Source organism: Cicer arietinum, chromosome 3, assembly GCF_000331145.2.
Source record: "Cicer arietinum cultivar CDC Frontier isolate Library 1 chromosome 3, Cicar.CDCFrontier_v2.0, whole genome shotgun sequence".
In the NCBI taxonomy this organism is placed as follows: domain Eukaryota; kingdom Viridiplantae; phylum Streptophyta; class Magnoliopsida; order Fabales; family Fabaceae; genus Cicer; species Cicer arietinum.
In genome coordinates, this window is record NC_021162.2 from 17,793,780 (window position 1) to 17,813,571 (window position 19,792).

A 19,792-nucleotide genomic window follows, 5' to 3' on the forward strand; every position below is an offset into this window, starting at 1 on the left:
AATACTTGTAAAATAGCAATAACACACCACCCAAACATTAGTACAAGTTTGTTGGTGGTACATAGGGGTGAGAATAGGACAGGCTAGGCCATGTTTTGAAAGACCTAAGTCTAGCATACGATTAATTTTTTAGGCCTAAGTCTGACCTACGACCTACCATAGGCTTTATTTTTCCGGCCTGGTCTGACCTTTTTAAAAATCTGGTCTGGCCTGGAAGCCTATTTAAAAGCCTTATTCATATTAAAACATTTAAATGCTCTACTCATACCACATGATGCTCTTCACATACCAATATCAAAGTACATATCTATATATATTAAACAAAAAATAATATTTCTAACAAAATAATTTTTAAAATAATCTGAAACAAACATATCCTTTAACCTTAAAACATAATTTTTTGTTTCAAATAATAGATTTTTTTTAAACAAACGCACCCATGATTATCTCTCAAACAAATATAGAACTACTACTGAGTGATTGACTAATTAAATGACTATCGAATATGGAACGACTACCAAATATGGAATGAGCGATTGCCTAATTGTTAGAATTTAAAATAGGAAATGATATTATTAATATAATAATAAAAAGTAACATTAATAAATAATAAAATATATATAGGCTGGCCTATCAGGCCTAATAGAATTTTTTATAAGCCTAAGTCTGACCTATTATTTATTAATATTATTTTTTATTATTATATTAATAGTAATATTTTCTATTTTAAATTATATCAATTAGACAATCACTCAGTAGTCATTCCATATTCGGTAGTTGTTCCATATTTGGTAGTTGTTCCATATTCAGTAGTATTCAATTAGTCAATCACTCAATAGTCGTTCCACATTTGTTTGAGAGGTAATAATTGGTGTGTTTGTTTCAGAAAAAAATTTATTCTTTGAAATCAAAAATTATATTTTAGGGTTTAAAGTATGTTTGCTTCAGATTTTTTTAAAATTATTTTGTTAGAAAAATTATTTTTTGTTTAATTTATATAGATATGTACATTGATATTGGTATATGGATAGCATCATGTGGTATGAGTAGAACATTTAAATGTTTTAATGTGAATAAGACTTTTAAATAGGCTTTTAGGTCAGGCCAGACTTTTAAAAAGGCCAACTCAGGCCGAAAAAAAAGCCTATAATAGGTCGTAAGCCTAAAAAATTAATCGTAGACCAGACTCAAGCCTTTCAAAGTCTGGCTTTACCTATTCTCATCCCTAATAACTTGTACCGGTTTCTTATTGGTATATATTAAAAAAAGTTGCTACTTTTTCAAAAAATAATGAGTGAATAATCGGATTCTAGTTGCAACCTCAGAAAAAGAAAAATCTAGGGAGCTCAGATTTAATTATTTCATCCAATGCTTCAGGATTAATGATGTACCCACACCATTATTATAATCATCACAGCTCACCATATGTTGCATATACCAGCCGGGAATCGAACCCGGGTCTGTACCGTGGCAGGATACTATTCTACCACTAGACCACTGGTGCTTCTTTATAATATTGACTTTGTCAACAAATATTGAATACACTAATCTATTATTCCAACTTATATGGAACATGTATATAAAGCTAACGCTGTTTTTTATTATTCTGTACACTTTTTTATCACCAAGAAATGAAGTACTTATTATTTTTATCATGCACTTGTCAAATAAAATTATAAAGTTCATTTTTCAGGAAAAAAAATAGATAAATAAACTATTATTATTATTATTATTATTATTATTATTATTAATTAAAGGTGAACTAGTGATTATTTTATGATTGTTTTTAAACTTCAGTTTTTGAAATTATAAAATGTTACTATTCAACTTACTTCCAAGTGTTTTCTTATTTGTAGTTAGCTATATTCAAAAATGAAAAATATCATTATTCGCTTCATTATAGATGAGATAAAAAAAAAGAATAATATAAAAATTGTATTAATAATGAAAATGTTAATTATATCAAGAATTTCAATAAAATTTATATCAGCAATGAAAATAACTATCCAGTTTAATTAATTTATGTATCTAATAAATTCTATTTGTTTTTGCATATATATATATATATATATATATATATATATTTGTGTGTGTGTAATTCAAATTTTTATGAGTAGGATCTTATTTCAAAGGCAAAATTTTAAAATAGAAGGAGGTTACATGTTAGGGATGCAACCACAACTTATTATTATTTATCTCCATTTGCAAAAAGTGAGCTAATTGATTTTGAACTAGTGAATGCATATATATTTGAACATGTTCAATAGTAGCTCATCTTCTAGGTATGATCGTAATTAAAAACAAAAATGAAATAAATATGCCACTTTAATTAAGTATGCGTTGATTAGGTTAAAATTGATTAGGTTAAAATCAAGAAGGATTTAAATTTTGTAATTAGAAATAAAGTAAAATGATCAAAATTGTTTATTTAAAAGTGGTGAGCCAAAGCTGAATTATAAAACTTCGAGATTAAAAATGTATTTTAACCTTAAAATTTTTAAATGTAAAATTACAATATCATATATTATTTAAAAACTATACATCTTATAAAAAGGAGAAATTAAATTTGAATATTAAATAAGTGGCATAATCAAATAACATTATTGTATAAAGCAACTTCAAAATCAACTTAATTTTAATAATGTGCACAACCAACACACTTTATACTAATCTTAAATATGATCTCTATCTCTATGTTTATGTCTATATCTATACTATACAAAATAACTGTGTAAAAGTTGATGCATTTAATATGAACTTCCAAAAAATAGTCCAAAGGTAAACTCATACCATTTGTATATTTTATTAATGAAATGGTGACTTTAACTTAATCAATATAAAATGGTATTTGATTTTGGAGTAGAAGTAAGGATAGAATTTTCTATAAAACTTCTTGTTCATTTCCAAAATACACTTGCAACATACATATATATATATAACTACAAACTAGCTACTAAATTAAGAAGAAAAAAAATGCATATTTTCCACATTACATAATTTTCAGTTCCCTACAACATAACAGAACAAATTCTGGTTAGAATATATAGCTTAGTTCTAATTCTCTAATTTGAAACTCTAATTAAGGACTAAGAAATTCATAATTAATCTAAAGCCATAAAGCACCAGCTTGTTTGAGAAGTGGAACAAGAGAACCATTGACATGAAAAGCCAAAAGTGTATCCATAGAGCCAACTAATTTGCCACCAATGAAAACAACAGGAAGTGTAGTTGAGTTAGTAGCAAGTAACCTCATCAATGTTTTTTCCATTTGTTTCCCTTTAGAATCTTGATCAAGTTCATGAACCATTGTGTTCACTCCCATTCCACAAAAAAGACTCTTCATTGCATGACACATACAACAGCTACTACTGCTGAATATCACAACTGCACTTTCTGAAACTATTCTCATCACTCTCTCCATTTCATCTTCTTCTTCCATTCTTCTTCTTCTTACTCTCATCATGTAGTAATTCCATGGATCCACTTGATAATGCATGAGTTTTTCTTGATTCATACTATTGTGTATTGTAATAGCAGAACACAACGAAGTATGCAAAAGGATATAAGAAAAATGAAAACTTTTTTGTGTTTGTGATGAAAAGGAAAGGGTGGTTTTATAAGGGGTTGGACGGGGGGTGTGAAAATTAAGAAAAAAACAAGGTGTGGAAGGATGTTGGGGGTTTAGGGTACTAATTAAATGCTTTTGTCTGTTGTTGTCGGATAGAGCGTGTTCTGTTTATCAAGTGTTGTTGTCTCTCATGTCTCTATATATATCTATCTACTAATAACTTGCAGCTATAAGCCTATAATGGTTTCCCAAGGAGAATGCATGGTGTGGTGAATACATTAGTATTTGTCAAACAGTGCTAAAAGTGAACAATATACACAAAAGAACAAAAGGAAAAAATTGGTTAATGAGTATATGTAGCATAAGGTCATAAGCTGATTTTTCAGCTCTTTTATCCAAGTCAAGACTCCATCTATATAATATAATGAATATCATTAATACGATTTTTTTTATTTTTTTTTTATTATTATATTTCTTAATATATTTGTAACAACCTTAAACAATATTTATTATCAAAATTAATAATATAGATTACATTTTACCGTAAATGAAAATTTAAAAAATATTTTAAATTCAAACGACCATTGAAACTGTCTCTTACAAATTAATTTTATTTAAATGATATAACTCCATAAAACGACAAAAAATTATTAATTATTACTTCTTAAAGAATATAATTGACAAACTTTCAATAAATTTTAATCACCAATGTACGGTATGTAAAACTCTAATTCACTTATTAACCAAAATTGGTGTTTTAATTATTTATTTTTCATGTTTCATGGTGCAATGATGTATATAGTACTCTATTAGATTAAAAGAAAGCAGATTTCCCTCTCATTAGCTAATGGCTTATAACCTGCGCCATAAGATGAATTGCAAGTCATCATCCATTTTATTATCTTATTATGCAATATTTATATTTATTTATTTATTTGGATGAAAAGTAAAAAGAATATTCTCAGGAAATTCAGCATTAGCGACATCAAAAGCAGACTTTTTGTTTTGTTTCCGGGAAATGAGAATTAGAAGGATGTAGGCGGCGCGTATGCGTACTTGTTGTCGACCAATTCCAAACCTTCCAATCTCTCTCTCTCTCTTTTCTCAAATTCATTACTGTATTCTGTTGTGTTTCAGCCTTTGCTCATTATCTTCAAAACGTTAATAATTCACCAATAGAGTCAAACTTGCATCCTTCCTTCATCAAACTTCGTTTAATCTCTATCTATTACATACTTAATTATTAGTTATTAGTCGAGTTCAGTTTATTAAATTCAATTTATTTTATTCAGTTTATATTCCTTATATTTTGTAATTATGTTTCAAGACTCATGTGTATGTATATAAACCTTTGTTTCTTTTAATATGCTATGCGGCGAGAGCCCTGTTATCAAAGAACAAACTTAAATTTGTTAACGGCACAATCTCTCCTCCGCCGATTTCGGATGTCAATTTTGACGCTTGGGAACGATGCAACGTTATGGTTGTTTCTTGGATTACTCGCTTTCTTTCCCATTCCATCACGCAAAGCACTATCTACACCGACAACGCGGTGGATCTTTGGAACGAACTCAGGGATCACTTTACTAAAGGTAATCACTTTCGAGCTTCTCAACTCCTTCGTGATATTCATACGATTTGTCAAGGGGAATGATCTGTTACTGCTTATTTTACTGATTTGAAGGGTTTATGGATCGAATTAGAACAATTACGACCTAACCCCACTTGCATTTGCACTCCTATCTGTGCTTGTTCTACCAACATGAATAAAACCCTAAAGACGCTTCAAGATTCAGAGTAAGTGATTCCCTTTCTCAAAGGTCTTAATGATCAATTTTCCACTGTCAAAACACAACTCTTAATGATGGATCCTCTCCCAACAATTTTTGGCGTTCTTGCTTCAATTCTTCAGCAAGAAAATCAATTTGCTGCCTCCAATGGTATTCTTGGTGATCCCAAAATCCTCTTTACGGCTACCAATCCTAATCCATCATCGCATTCTTTTTCTAGTCATGGTAGATGAAAAGGTTATGGAAAATCTTCTAATGGTGGTTCCACCAAATTATGCACTTTTTGTGATAGGGGAAGACACACAGTGGATTCCTGTTATTACAAGTCTGGGTTTCCTCCAAGTTTCCAATTCAAGAACCGAACCCCAATGACCAACAACATATCTCTTGCTAATACATCAAATAATGAGAACTTAGCTTCCAACCCTCCTACGCCGGAACACCAAGATGGGCCCACACTAACTCATAGCCAATGTCAACAATTGCTTGATTTGATAAAGACTAATCCACCTCCTTCACAAGATCCATTTGCTTCCGATGTTAATATTGTGCTTGGTGAGTCCAATTTCTCTTCTTGTTTCAATTTGTCCACTTCGACTTTAGGTACAAATTCTAATTCTTGCCCTTATTGAATTCTTGATAGTGGAGCAACTGATCATGTTGCAAATAAGCTTTCTTTTTTTCTTCTTTTTAATTTTCATAATATTACTCCCTCCAAGGTGAAAATACCCAATGGTGATATTACTATTACTTCTTATGCCGACACTATTCATTTATATAATCAACTAACTTTGTACAATGTTTTGTTCATTCCTGAATTTTATTTCAATATAATTTCTGTTCAAAAACTTTCTGATTCTTTCCGTTGTGTTCTTACTTTTACTGATACTTATTGTTCCATTCACGAACCTCAATAATCTAAGATGATTGGATATGATTAAGTTCATGGTGGACTATACCTGCTAGCCAACTATATACATAGTCAAACTAGTGCTAAACAATTACGCAAATCTGTTTGTAGTTCGCAGTCTGTAAATACCAATAACAATAATTTTGTCTCTCATCATCATTCTGTTGATCTGTTTGATTCTTGTTTCCCTACTATTAACACTTGTAGCTTTGATTTATGGCATTATCGTTTGGGTCATCCTTCCCAGAATGTTTTAAAATCTATTGGCTTGTTATTTCCTTTTATAAAATTTACTTATAGTAATGTTTGTGATTATTGTCATATTGCTAAACAGTCTAAACTCCCATTTCCCCTCAGTAGCACTAAAACTGTCAAGTCTTTTGATTTAATTCATTTGGATATATGGGGTCCTTTATCTCTTGCCTCTATTCATGTACATTTTTACTTTCTTACCATTGGTAATGATTTTTCTAAACATACTTGGATTTTTCTCATGAAACATAAAGGAGAAACTAGATAACTTGTTCAAAATTTTGTTTCTCTTGTCTCAACAAAATTTGATTGCAAAATAAAAATGATTCGTTCAGATAATGGGTCTGAATTTATGATGCCACAATTTTATAACAACCTTGGTATTTTGCATCAAACTTCTTGTGTCGAAACGCCGCAACAAAATTTTGTTGTTGAACGAAAACATATACATATTTTAAATGTTGCTAGGTCTCTTTTGTTTCGTTCTAATTTACCTAAGTATCTTTGGTCATATGCTATTAGTCATGTTGTGTATCTTATTAACAAGTTACCCACACCTATCTTGGGTAATAAATCTCCTTTTGAGATCATGGTAAGCCTCTTGTTTTAATTGACCTTAAAGTCTTTGGTAGCCTATGTTTTGCTTCAACATTGACTAACCACCATGGTAAGCTTGATCCAAGGGCATCTAAGTGTGTGTTTCTTGGATATAAAAATGGCACAAAAGGTTACATTGTTCTTGACATTAATTCTAGACAAATTCTCATCTCTAGGAATGTCATTTTTCATGAAAGTATTTTTCCTTATTCTAATATTTCTTCAAAATCAGTTTCCATTGATACATCTTGTGATAACATCAATTTTGACTATAACTTTCTATTTGCTTCGCATAATTTACCTTATGTTCCTTCCAATATTCCAAATGCTATTCCTTGTACCAATAACAATAATGCAGGTTCAATTGACACTTTGTTTGCCACGTCAAATGACGATAATCATCATCTCCCTTCCAGTTTTGTTCCTCAAGCCCCATCTGATCTAGTTGGACATTGCAAATCTCAACGACACTGTAAACCACATGCCCATCTCTTTTATTATGATTGTCCAACAGTTAAGGCTCCTACATCATCACAAAATTCAGGTATTTTGTATCCTTTGTCATCGGTTCTTTCATATCAAAACTCGTCTCTTCATCATAAATCTTTCATTATGGCCATCTCTTCGAATGATGAGCCCACATCTTATACTCAAGCTTCCAAAATTAATTGTTGGATTGAAGCAATGGGTGCCGAATTGGCAGCCCTCCAAGACAATAATACTTGGATCGTCACTTTTCTACCTCCTGGAAAAACTCTCATTGGATGTAAATGGGTGTTTAAAACTAAGTACAAATATGATGGTTCAATTGAACGTCATAAGGCATGTCTCGTAGCAAAAGGATATTCACAAATTGATGGGGTTGATTTTCTTGACACCTTCAGTCCAGTGGCGAAGTTAACTACAGTCCGACTTGTCTTAGCTATTGTTGCTTTTCAAGATTGGCATCTTCAACAATTGGACGTCAACAACGCCTTTCTTCATGGCGATTTGGATGAAGAAGTCTACATGACACCTCCATCGGGTCTTAAATTCAATGCTCCCAATCAAGTTTATCGTCTCACTTAATCTATCTATGGCCTCAAGTAAGCTAGCTGCCAATTGTTTTTTAAGCTCTCAACATTCCTTGTCACCCACGGGTACTCACAATCCCAAAGTGATTATTCTCTTTTCACCAAGCAATCTCCCAAGTCCTTCACTGTCATACTCATATATATGGATGATCTTATTCTTACTAGTAATGATCTTGTTGAAATCTATACAATCAAACACAATCTTGACATCTCCTTTAAAATTAAGGACCTGAGTGTCCTTAAATATTTTCTTGGCCTTGAAATTGCAAAAACCAAATCTGCTCTTTCCATTTCCCAATGTAAATACACCCTTGATTTTCTCACTGATGTTGGTCTCCTGGCTACCAAACCTATTTCAACACCCATGAGTAGACCTTCCATCATCCAATCTGATGAACCAGTTTCTGATAATACATCATATCGTCGTCTCATTGGCCGTCTAATTTACCTCACCACTACTCGTTCAGATATCACCTATGTTTTCCAACAACTTAGTCAACACATGTCTTCTCCTTTAACTTCACATCATCATGAAGCCATACATGTTCTACGCTACTTGAAGAAGAATCCTGGGCAACGACTATTTTTCTCAGCAAAATCTTCTCTTCAACTTAAAGCTTTAAGTGACTCTGGCTGGGCCTCCTGCCCCTTAACTCGACGGTCAGTTATCGGCTATTGTATATTTCATGGTGACTCACTCTTTTGTTAGTGTTCAAAGAAGCAAGTGATTGTATCGCGTTCGTCCTCCTAAGCCGAGTGCAGAGCTTTTGCTGCCACTGTCTGTGAGCTGCAGTGGTTAAATTAGCTCCTTCATGATCTCAAGGTTTCCCTCAAAACCCTTGCACTATTATTTTGTGACATTAAATATGCTTGTCACATTGCTGCAAACTTAACATTCCATGAACAAACAAAGCATATTGACATTGATTGTCACGTCGTTCGCGAGAAATTACAAAGCAAGTTATTTCATCTCCTACATGTTTCCTCATCCGATAAGCTTGCCGACATATTCACGAAACCTATTGATCTACAACCGTTCACGTATTTATTGTTCAAACTAGGAGTTATTGACATACAATCTCCAGTTTGTAGGGGTATTACATACTTAATTATTAGTTATTAGTCCAGTCCAGTTTATTAGGCCCACTTTATTTTATTCAGTTTATATTCCTTATATTTTGTAATTTTGTTTCAAGACCCATGTTATATATACCTCTATTTCCTTCAATAAAAGAAAGTAAGCAATTTTGCCTACCCTATTATCATCTTTGTAATACTATCATCACCATTCACAAAAAGTACTATTATACATGCCGTTTAGTATGATTCATTGATAGTATTAAGTGGACGGTTTGATCCAATTAAATGTTGTGTGGAAAACTAAGGAATGTAGTTGACAATAGCTCTCTATGGTATGGTTCAAACGTATTGTATTAATATGAACATTATCATTACTATTTATAAGCTGTAAACTCTAATTCGTCATCTAATACAAATGTAGTATAATTCTTCTGTAATCGAAGACGTATATATCATTTGGTTGAATTTCGTTACTAAACGTTTTAAGTTCCTATTTGCAATTTCTCTCTTTATCATTTCAAGCTTGTGTTGCTAAATAACGAGTAACTCTGGTGCAAAATTCAAAAGGCAAATAAGGGTTAAGCATCTGTTGACACTATAAGGTCTTCAAAAGGCGCTGCATGAGGAAAAATCAAAAGACATGGTAGAAGTCGATTGGACGAAGATGAAGGATAAGGTTGCATAAATGGTTCATTTGTGTGTATTCGATGAGGTGATGCATCATATCTTAGACGTAACATGTCCAATGGAGGTCTAGAAAATTGGAAAGTAAGTATATGTGCAAAACTCTCACAAAAAAATTGTTCGCAAAACAACAATTGTATAGGTTGATGATGCATGAAGGATTCGATTTACAACAACATGTCAATACCTTCATATTATTATTCTATTGTGCTCGTTATCAAGTTAATTCGATCACCTAGTGACAACTCTTAATACGAGAAGAAGTCTATCAAGATGGATGATATTATTGCTGCACTTCAGTCTCATTTTCAAAGAAGACAAAATGCATAAGAAGGATTTTTCAAGCGACGATTTTTATGTAAAATACAGTCAAGATCATAGGGGGAACAAATATAAGGCCAATTCAATGAAAAAGAGGTCTAAGTCCAAGAACAGAAAAACAACAGAGTGTTTCAATTGCAAACTGATCAAACATTGGAGAAAAGACTTTCCAAACAAACAACAAGGTTCATCCAGTTCGACGAACGTGGTTCAAACTGAAGACTCTGGCAGTGAAAAAGATATTCTTTGTGTTTCATCTAGCAAGTGCACAAAAGTGTGAGTTATTGAATCTGGTTATTCTTATCACATGACGCCGAACAAAAAGTAGTTTATCACATTAAGGTCAAACTGTTTTGGTTGTGTTTGTTTGGGTGATGATAAATCATGTGCTATCATTGGAATGAACAAATTAAAATTGTCATCGACGAGCACGGTGTGCAAATGTTGAATGATGTCAGATATATTCTAGAATTGGGAAGAAGTCAAATGGATTTTCAGGTGCTAGAAGGATACACTAGGTCATGGTATCATGCTTAGTAGTGGGCATGGTGATTCTTCAATTGTATGATATATCGATTCTAATTATGTAGGTGACATGACTGATAGAAGGTCTACAACAAGATATGTCTTTACCCTTGCAGGAGGAATTATTTGTTGGAATTCATTAGATCAATCCATAGTGGCTATGTCTATAATTGAAGTAGAGTACAAGGGAGTAGTTGAAGCTGCGAAAAGGCTTTATGGCTTACAAGATTAGTGAAGGAATTGAGTGTTGAGAAAAGTGGAGTTCAGTTGTATTGTGATAGTCATAGTGCCATTTATTTGGCAAAGAATCAAGTGTACGATGTTAGGACCGAACATATTGATGTGAGGTTTCACAAGATCATGGAGTTACTTGCATCAAGATAAATATTACTTGAGAAGGTTCATACTTCAAAGAAAGCAGCTGACATGTTGACCAAGTTAGTCACCAGTGACAAGTTCAAGCATCACATGGACTTGTTACATGTTTCTCAGTGTTAAGGAGGAGTTGTACCCCCATCTACTAGGATATGAGTGTCAAGTTGTAAATCTTCATAGGAATTTGATATTTAATGTGGATATTGTTGAATATGGCTCATATGTAGTATCAAGTGGACGGTTTTTCTCAACTAATTGTTGTGTGGGAACCTAGGGGGTTCGGGGGCAATAGATCCCCGTGGTATGATTTAGGAGTATTATGGTAATCTGAACATTATTACTACTATTTAAGCATAACTTGTACTCTGTAAACTCTAATTAATTCATCTAAAACAAAGGAACTACAATTTCTCTATAGTCGGAGACGTAGCCATCATTTGGCCAAACTTTATTACCAAACGTCTTAAAGTTTCTATTTGTGATTTATCTCTTTATTCTTTTAATAGTGTGTTGTTGTTTTAACACATACACACTTCTGTTAATCAAAAACAACAAATGATGACATTCCAACTAAGTTGGTCCCCTTAAAGCCAACACCTATCATTTGTTGCACCCTAATAAATATATTAAATTAAAATAAGAAAAATATGTTTCGGGATCGACCAAAACAAAAGGAAACAATAGTGATGACAACAAGCTGCATCTGCCTCTTTAAAAATCTTACTTGAAAAACCCAAATGGGTAAAATCATGTTAAAAGAAAAAAGAGTGCAAAGCCAAAAATTCAAACACAAAGTCAACCATCATCTAAACCTAAAACAAGGAAGGCTTGTTGGTGACAATGTTGCAACACTTTAACAATGAAGTTCTTAATGAAGATGGTATTATAGAATTCTAAAGTGTGTTTTTTACGCATGAATTTAAGTTCGATTCTTCCCCACTAATTAGATACAAATAGGATGAATAACACTCTCCCTTCAATATACTTTGAAAAACTTTAACGTGATTTGCACACAAAAAGTATCTTTCAAGAATATGTTACAAAATAATATTTCTTACACTTCACTCATTCATTAGAGAAGAGCACTCATTCGTATTCTTTCTACCCAAACAATTGACTTTATCATCTCCAAACAATTGATCCACCTATTTCTTAATTGCCAAGGAACTATACCTGAAGACTTGATAGCTAAATTAACTAACTGAGAGTGTGTCTCTGACCATAAGTTACGCCAACCTTTATTACAAGTTATCTCAATGGCAGTCATCTAACCTAACAACTCATGAAGAGCATAAGTATTTCCAAAATTTATCGCAAAGCACCCCAAGTATTGGTTGTCATACAGTCCTTAAAAATTCCACGAAAAGAGACTGGACCAGGACAATCTAGTGTTGCACCATCTGCATGTCACTTTACTCAACTAAATAAAGGAGGGTGCCATAATTTCTCTTTAATTATAAGCGCCTTTGGTGGGTGAATTTTAACCTAAAACTTTTTTGGAATCAAGAATTCATCCATGGTAACGACTAAACTAGTTACTGTAGGTCAACTAATATATTTTTGTTGTTGATTTTTTATTGGTTCTGACACCAACAAATTAAATGGAACATATTGATGATTGCTACCTATTAGATAATATTATTATATATTAGTAGTAAGGGTATTTTAGATATTTTCTATTTTCCTCTATATATACTCATTGTAACCCTATTAACTTCAGTTTTGGTTTATTATATGATATGAAACCCTAGAGTGGTTGTTTTCTCTTCTTCCTCTTTCTTCCTCTTTTCATTGTTAACATGGTATCAAAGAGCTTTGGTTGATTTTGGGATCTACCGTAGAGAAGAGAGAGACTATTTTGATAGGAAAGACAACCACCAAAAGAGAAAAGAGAAGAGTAACCCTATTCCCGATTTTGTTAAATCAGTCTCAGAAAAACATCGATTGCGCATTCGTTAACCGTTGGATCGGGCTGATTTTTGGACAGCAGGTTCGCAACATATAGGTCTTCGTCTTCAACGGTCGGATCGACGAAACGACGTCTGGAGAGGGAGAAATCGTGCTCGCACAGCACCAGGTTATTCTTAATTTATTTTCTCTCAGTGATTGTGTTTGTCGTATTTTTCTGTCATTATTTGTTATGGCTGGTGTTAAGGATGATTCTCTTCAAGCTGTTAGTGTTCACCTCAATGGACAAAATTACTCTTATTGGAGTTATGTGATGAAAAATTTTTTGATTGGAAAAGATATGTGGGGTTTTGTTGATGGAACTTCTGTTAAGCCTACAGATAAAAAGGATGAAACTCAATATGCAAAAGATCTGAAAACATGGAATGTTAGTAATTCAAAAATTATTACTTGGATTAATAATTCTGTTGAGTTGTCTATAGGAGTACAACTAGCAAAATATGATACTGCTAAAGAGATTTGGGATCACTTGAAACGTTTGTATGTTCAGTCTAACTTTGCAAAACGTTATCAGTTAGAAAGTGATATTAGAGCCCTTAAGCAGAGCAGTATGACCATTCAGGAATTCTATTCGGCAATGACTAATCTGTGGGATCAATTGGCTCTTATGGAATCACCTGAGTTGAAAGCTGTCAAAGCATACATTGATCAAAGAGAGGAGCAACGTCTGGTTTGGTTTCTAATGGCTCTTCGTGATGATTTTGAGGGCCTTCGTGGGGGTATTTTGCATCGTTCCCCCCTTCCTAATGTTGAATCAGTAGTTAGTGAATTGTTGGCAGAAGAAATCAGACTTAAGACTCATTCTGGTATGTTAAATAAGGAAATTCTCTCAGCTCCTCCATCTGTTTTTGTTGCTCCTGTTCAAAAAAAAACATCTCAAGGGAGAGTTGGGCTTGGTAATGATGAATGTGCATTCTGCAAAGAAAAAGGTCATTGGAAAGCACGTTGTCCGAAATTGGGGAGAACACATAAGAAGAATTTTAGGGGGCCATCGTCCAATGTTGTTGCTTCTGCTCCTCCTACCATTGACTCTAGTTCTGGTTCTGTATACTCATCTGAGAGTGCTTCCCAAATATCTGATATTGCAGAACAACTTCAAAGACTTCTTGCCACTCAATCACATGCCATGTCTGCCACCTCTTCTAAAGGTTTGAACTCCTCTGGTATGTCAGGTATATCTCCTTCCATATGGATTCTTGATTCTGGAGCATCTCATCATATGACATACGATGATAAATCTTTTGTGTCTGTGAAACCTGCCTCGTCTGTGTCGGTTATAACTCCTATGCCACTAGCAGGCATTGGTTCTGTCTCCACACCTAACTTGTCTCTTTCTAATGTTTATTATATTCCTAATCTTACTTTGAGTCTTGCTTCTGTTAGTCAAATATGTGATTTCGGTTATTCGGTTACGTTTTCTTCCACTTCTTGTTGTGTGCAGGATCCACATTCTGGGAGGCTGATTGGGACAGGCCATAGACAGGGGGGACTTTACGTTTTGGATGAACTACGACTCCCAGATACTGCAGCCTCAACAACTACTGCTGACTTATTATCTAGTTTTCGCTTGAATTCATTATCTTCTAGTTTTTATTTATGGCATTCTCGCCTTGGACATGTTTCTGCTTCTAGATTAAAATATTTGGCTTCTACTGGAGCCTTAGGAAAGTTAAAACCCTGTGATATCTCAGATTGTTGTGGTTGTAAACTTGCTAAATTTCCAGCTTTACCGTTTAGTAAAAGTGTTTCCGTTTCATATGCGCCTTTTGATTTAGTTCACTCTGATGTTTGGGGTCCATCACCGGTGCTCACCAAAGGTGGATCTAGATATTATGTTTCGTTTATTGATGATTACACTCGTTATTGTTGGGTTTATCTTATGAAAAATCGGTCTGAATTTTTTGACATTTATCATATATTTCGTGCAATGGTCAAAACTCAACATAATTCTGTTATAAAGTGTTTTCGTTGTGATTTAGGTGGTGAATATACCTCTAATAAATTTTCTGAATTACTTGCTTATGATGGCACTCGCCACCAAACATCTTGTACTGATACTCCTCAACAAAATGGAGTTGCTGAAAGGAAACATCGTCACATTATAGAGACTGCTCGTTCCCTTTTGTTGTCCGCTTCAGTTCCTAGTGAGTTTTGGGGAGAAGCAGTTCTTACTGCTGTTCATGCTATTAATAGAATTCCATCCTCTATCATATCAGGTTTGTCTCCCTTTGAAAAATTATATGCTTCTACCCCTGATTACTATTCTTTGAAAGTTTTTGGTTCTACTTGTTTTGTTCTTCGCCCTCAAGTAGAGCGCAGTAAGTTGTCTTCTCGTTCAGCCATGTGTGTTTTTCTTGGTTATGGGGATGGTCAAAAGGGTTATCGTTGTTATGATCCTCATGCAAGAAAACTTTATGTATCTCGTAATGTTGTTTTTCTTGAGCACATTCCTTTTTACTCTGTTTCCTCTGATTCGCAGATTACTAAGAGTTCTGAACTAACCCATATTGATCCGTTTGGTCCTAATGATAGCGCTTCTAGTGATTGTAATGTTGAGAATTGCAGGACAAATACTACTACTCCACATGATGACATCCCTCTTGTCCCCCCGGCTGTCCAACCACCTCCTGCGATTGTTGATCCTCCTCGTTACCCTTCTCGTCAACGTAAGTCTACTCAGTTACCTGATTTTGTCTATTCAACTTACTCAGCTTCGTTTGCTTCTTTCTTAACCTCTATTCACAGTTTGTCTGAGCCCTCTTCCTATAAAGAGGCTGTTCTTGATCCTCTTTGGCAGCAGGCTATGGCAGAAGAACTATCTGCATTGCACAAAACCAACACTTGGGAATTAGTACCTCTTCCTCCTGGAAAACGTGCTATTGGGTCTCGTTGGGTATACAAGATCAAAACTAAGTCTGATGGGTCAGTTGAGCGCTACAAAGCACGTCTTGTTGCTAAGGGTTTCTCTCAACAATATGGTATGGATTATGAAGAAACTTTTGCTCCTGTAGCCAAGATGACCACTATTCGTACTCTTATTGCAGTTGCATCTATTCGTCAATGGCATATTTCCCAAATGGATGTCAAAAATGCCTTTTTAAATGGTGAGCTTCATGAAGAAGTCTATATGGTCCCTCCACAAGGAGTTTCTCATGATCCAGGGGAAGTATGTAAGTTAAAAAAGGCTCTATATGGTCTTAAACAAGCTCCTCGAGCTTGGTTTGAGAAATTCTCTACTGTGATCACTTCTCTTGGTTTTCGCTCTAGTGAACATGATTCTGCATTGTTTATAAGGTCCACCACTCATGGTCGCATTATACTTTCTCTATATGTTGATGATATGATTATTACAGGTGATGATGTTAGTGGAATTAATGAGTTGAAATTGCAGTTAGCCAAACAGTTTGAGATGAAGGACTTGGGAACTCTTCGCTATTTCTTGGGGATTGAAGTTGCCTACTCTCCTAGAGGCTACCTTCTTTCTCAATCCAAGTACATTGCCAACATTCTTGATCAGGCTCGTCTTTCTGATACTAGAGCAGCAGATACTCCTCTTGAGTTGAATGTAAAATATGCTCCCTCGGATGGTGTTCCTTTACCAGATTCCACTTTGTATCGTACTTTGGTTGGCAGCTTAGTGTATCTTACGATTACCAGACCTGACATTGCTTATGCTGTTCATGTTGTTAGTCAGTTTGTTGTCTCCCCCACTACAGTACATTGGGCAGCAGTTCTTCGGATTCTTCGTTATCTTCGAGGAACTCAATTTCAAAGTCTTCTCTTTCCATCGTCATCCTCATTGAAGTTACGAGCTTATTCTGATGCTGATTGGGCTGGTGATACCACTGATCGTAAATCCACCACAGGGTTTTGTATCTTTCTTGGAGACTCTCTTATTTCTTGGAAGAGTAAGAAACAAGACATTGTCTCTCGCTCTTCTACAGAAGCTGAATATCGTGCTATGGCATCCACTACCGCTGAAATAATTTGGTTGCGTTGGCTTTTGTCTGATATGGGTATCTCTCTTGCTGAACCAACTCCGATGCACTGTGATAACAAGAGTGCTATTCAAATTGCTCACAACTCGGTCTTTCATGAACGCACCAAACACATTGAGATTGATTGTCATTTTACTCGTCATCATCTTCAGCATGGAACTATTACTCTACCATTTGTCCCTTCTTCTTTACAGATTGCTGATTTGTTCACAAAGATGCATTCCATTAAACGTTTCCGTTTTTTAGTTGACAAACTCTCGATGCTCCATGTTAATGCATCGTGAGTTTGAGGGGAGATATTAGATAATATTATTATATATTAGTAGTAAGGGTATTTTAGATATTTTCTATTTTCCTCTATATATACTCATTGTAACCCTATTAACTTCAGTTTTGGTTTATTATATGATATGAAACCCTAGAGTGGTTGTTTTCTCTTCTTCCTCTTTCTTCCTCTTTTCATTGTTAACACTACCCATACCACAATCCCACATTGTGAATTCCAATTCCTGCTACCAACTTGTAAGACCGCCATAATTAAGGGTGGGTCTAAATTTAAAGACAACATCAACGAGAGCCAATTCCAAATGTTCACAGAAAAGCTACATTCATAGAACAAATGGACGATAGTTTCAAACATGTTGACCACAAAGATCTTCGAGAGACTAAGTGACAACCTATTAGAACAAGGTTATCATATGTTGGAAGTTCGTTATTCATATTTCTCAAAATCAAAACCAATTTCGAACGAGAAATTTCTTGACCTCAAGCCCAATTTTCCCAATTAACATGTTGACCCCAAGGTTTTAAGCACAAATAGCATATTTAAAAGTAAATTCCTCATTATTAGAGGCAGTCCAAACCCATCTTTCATTAATGCATGTAGTAGCAGTTACTTTGGGCTTAACGGTTGAATCTAGAGATGGATATGCAATCATAAGAGTAGAAGGAATCAACCACTGATGATTTGGATGAAATTTGCAACTCTAGACTACCTAAATTTATGACAGTGTTTTGGTATGCGTCAACTATGCGCAAGAGGGGTATCTAACCAAGAATCAATCCAAATGTTTATCCAATCCCCATTACCTAGCTGCAAAATGGAATTATTATTTGTGGTTGTAATATGGTCTTTGATGGCAACCTAGATGGTAGAATCTATATGATATCATATAGTACATTGATTTATCATAACTCTAGCCTTGAGTAAAGCAACATACTATAAATCACATTGTTTACCAGTTGTATACTGTCAATCATAAAAAGTAAATGGCTTTCCATGTAGCTAATTTGGTCTTGATTTTATCAACAATTTTTTGCATGTGCTTTGATTTTGGATTTCCTTTGAAGATTGGAATACGCACATCTAACAAAAAAGTAGTACCAATATTAAACCAAAGTAAATTTGCAATTCTAATAATACAAATAGTTAATATGGAGCCTGCTTAGAAAATGGTAATTTAACAAAATGCCTCGCCATATCTATTGAAAAGATGCTGCAAAACTTAAATGTTGGACTGAGAAGCCTTACAAAAAATCATTACATAATCAGCATAGATAACATGTGAAGGAAAACTTGTACCCCAAGATCTGCAATTAGACTAGGTCAAGCATTTGAAACAATTTTAGTGATACCTCTGCTCAATACTTTCTCCACTCGACAAAGAGAGGGAAAATGGGGTCTGTAACATCCCTTGTTTCCTATATAATTCTCTATTTTAATTTAATATTTTGTCTTATCATTCATTTAATAAATTTCTATATTTTAATAAGTAAATACGTGAGCCAAGTTTAGTAAGAGAGATTAGAAGTAAGAAAATCTAAGAAGCCAAACTCATAACTTATGCTACCACCACCTCTCTTATACACAATAAAATACACACACACACATTTAATACAAAGATATTTGAATTTTTGAAACCTAGAGGGGGGTTCCTTTCCTTTCACCCCTTGCATGTATGAGTAAATAAAAGTACAATCTAAGATATTGAGAATTAGAAGATTTAGAGGTTGTGGTGAAATTATGGCTCTTTCATTCTTTAAGGGTTTGTATGATCATTCTTGAAATTTGTCATGCACGCACATGTTTCTTTGAGATTTGTGAACTTTGAAAAATTGGACGAGATTGATTCAAAATGAAATTTGGGGGAAATCAAGGTTTTAATGATAACAAAGGGTGAGTTTTTCTTGATTTTGATTTGAAGCATGAGGTTGTTGTGTTTTCTTTTGAGTAATAGATTGAATGTTATGTTTACATGATTATGATGAAATTATAGATTATTGTAATAAATATATGTATTTTATGTCTTTGGTATTTTATTTTGTTGTGTTTTCTGTTTATATGATGAATTGAAAGTGCTAAAGAATTAAAACTGTTGAACAAACTATTTCAAATCTGGTAGGACTATAGTTATAACGTTGATTACTAGGGGCCATAATTCTCTATGTTTTAGTGTTAATTCTCCGTTCTAGCAAGATTACAACCACAATGATGATTACTGGGGGATGGGCCATAATTCTCTCTGTTTTGGTTTTAACTCTCCAATCTGGTAGGATTACAACCATAACGATGACTACTGGGGGCCATAATGCTCTCTATTTTAGTTTTAACTCTAGTATAACAGGATTACGACTATAATGATGATTATTAG

General features: G+C 34.0%; 1 protein-coding gene across 1 annotated transcript; it reads right to left on the minus strand.

Annotated features, from left to right (window-relative positions):
• Positions 1-3,106: 3,106 nt before the first annotated feature.
• On the minus strand, positions 3,107-3,514 carry LOC101499954 (putative glutaredoxin-C14). Its single transcript, XM_004492012.4, has one exon. The coding sequence runs from the start codon at positions 3,512-3,514 to the stop codon at positions 3,107-3,109; it is 408 nt and encodes a 135-aa protein (XP_004492069.1).
• Positions 3,515-19,792: the final 16,278 nt, after the last annotated feature.

Coding starts and splice junctions, on each gene's coding strand:
- LOC101499954 (XM_004492012.4), bottom strand. CDS start 3,514: ATGAATCAAGAAAAACTCATGCATTATCAAGTGGATCCATGGAATTAC.